The 1212-nt window shown below is 42.9% G+C and overlaps 1 protein-coding gene across 1 annotated transcript in view; it reads right to left on the reverse strand.

The window, feature by feature from the left end:
- trappc10 (trafficking protein particle complex subunit 10) overlaps positions 1 to 1212 on the reverse strand; it is a gene marked incomplete at its 3' end in the record, with an annotated part of 65732 nt that overhangs the window by 20637 nt on the left and 43883 nt on the right. Inside the window, 1 exon segment of the mRNA XM_014019973.1 lies at positions 794 to 903. Within this exon segment, the coding sequence (XP_013875427.1) occupies positions 794 to 903 (110 nt within the window).

A 1212-nucleotide genomic window follows, 5' to 3' on the forward strand; every position in this document is an offset into this window, starting at 1 on the left:
CGCGCAGCAGCAACCAATCGGGAGAGAATTTTTTTTCACGTGACGGTTTCATGAACCCGACACAGACTAGGAGCCTTTTTAGCTGAAATCGACAGTCTGCAGTTCTAGCTGGAGAGATCAGCACCGATGTGATGAGACAGCAGCAGCTCGCTGAGCTCTGGACAAAAAAAAGTCCCTCAGCTCGCAGTTCCTGGAGTGGCGAAACTTTAGTAAATAAAACAAAGCCGTTGTATTTATTTTATCTTTATTTCACCCGTCATTAAAGACAGACCGGAAAAAAACCAAGAACCTCCTCCCTCTACAGCCTCTAGTCTGGTCCCGGTCTGAAGAAAAAAAAATGTCAGTGAGAGCACCTCTAAACTATCTGGTGAATTAATTATCTGCTGTGCGCAACGTTAGCTTGCTCTTCTTTAGTAAATAAAGCAAAGCCATTTTATTTATTTTATCTTTATTTCACTCGCCATTAAAGACAGTCTGGTCGCGGTCTGAAAAAAAAAAGTCAGACAGAGCGCCTCTAATATCTGGTGAATAAATTATCTGCTCTGTGCGCAACGTTCGCTTGCTCTTTAGTAAATAAAGCAAAGATATTTTATTTATTTTATCTTTATTTCAAACGTCAACCGACCGGAAAAAGAACAAAGACGCTCCTCCCATTGTGCATCTTTAGACGCTTTCGGTGTGAACTGACAGCTGCTGACAAGCAGCCAAACGCATGCGGCAGGAGCATTTTGGCTGCTCCAAACGTGTTTGGTGGGAACCCGGCTTCCAACCAGAACAGAACATGAAAACTTACGGTGGTCTACAGACTTGCCAGCAAATGAGAGGATTTCCTGGAAGAAGTGCTTCCTTTCATCAGTAGAGAGATTCTCATCACCAGCYAACAAGGTACTGGTTTGCAAGTAGCTGCAGCTCGTCATCAAGGAAAGCAAATATGAGCGTGTCGTGCTGTGARACAACTTTTATCTCAGTGATTCCCCACCCCTTGCTCCAACACCCCCTGAAAAGACTTCACCTGAACTATTATATTTCTCCAAGTTCATTTTTCATAGGTGTTATGGACTAATTATCTGTTTCTCCTTGACGCTGTCCAGTACTTACATATATATCTCATATGATCAATATCTCATGTGACATGCAATGTCATATATATGATCAATGTCAATCTGTTTGCCCAGACGTCAGGACTCCGCAACGGACTGACCTCTCTTGTCT

Source organism: Austrofundulus limnaeus, unplaced genomic scaffold (genome assembly GCF_001266775.1).
Source record: "Austrofundulus limnaeus strain Quisiro unplaced genomic scaffold, Austrofundulus_limnaeus-1.0 Scaffold237, whole genome shotgun sequence".
Classification (NCBI taxonomy): domain Eukaryota; kingdom Metazoa; phylum Chordata; class Actinopteri; order Cyprinodontiformes; family Rivulidae; genus Austrofundulus; species Austrofundulus limnaeus.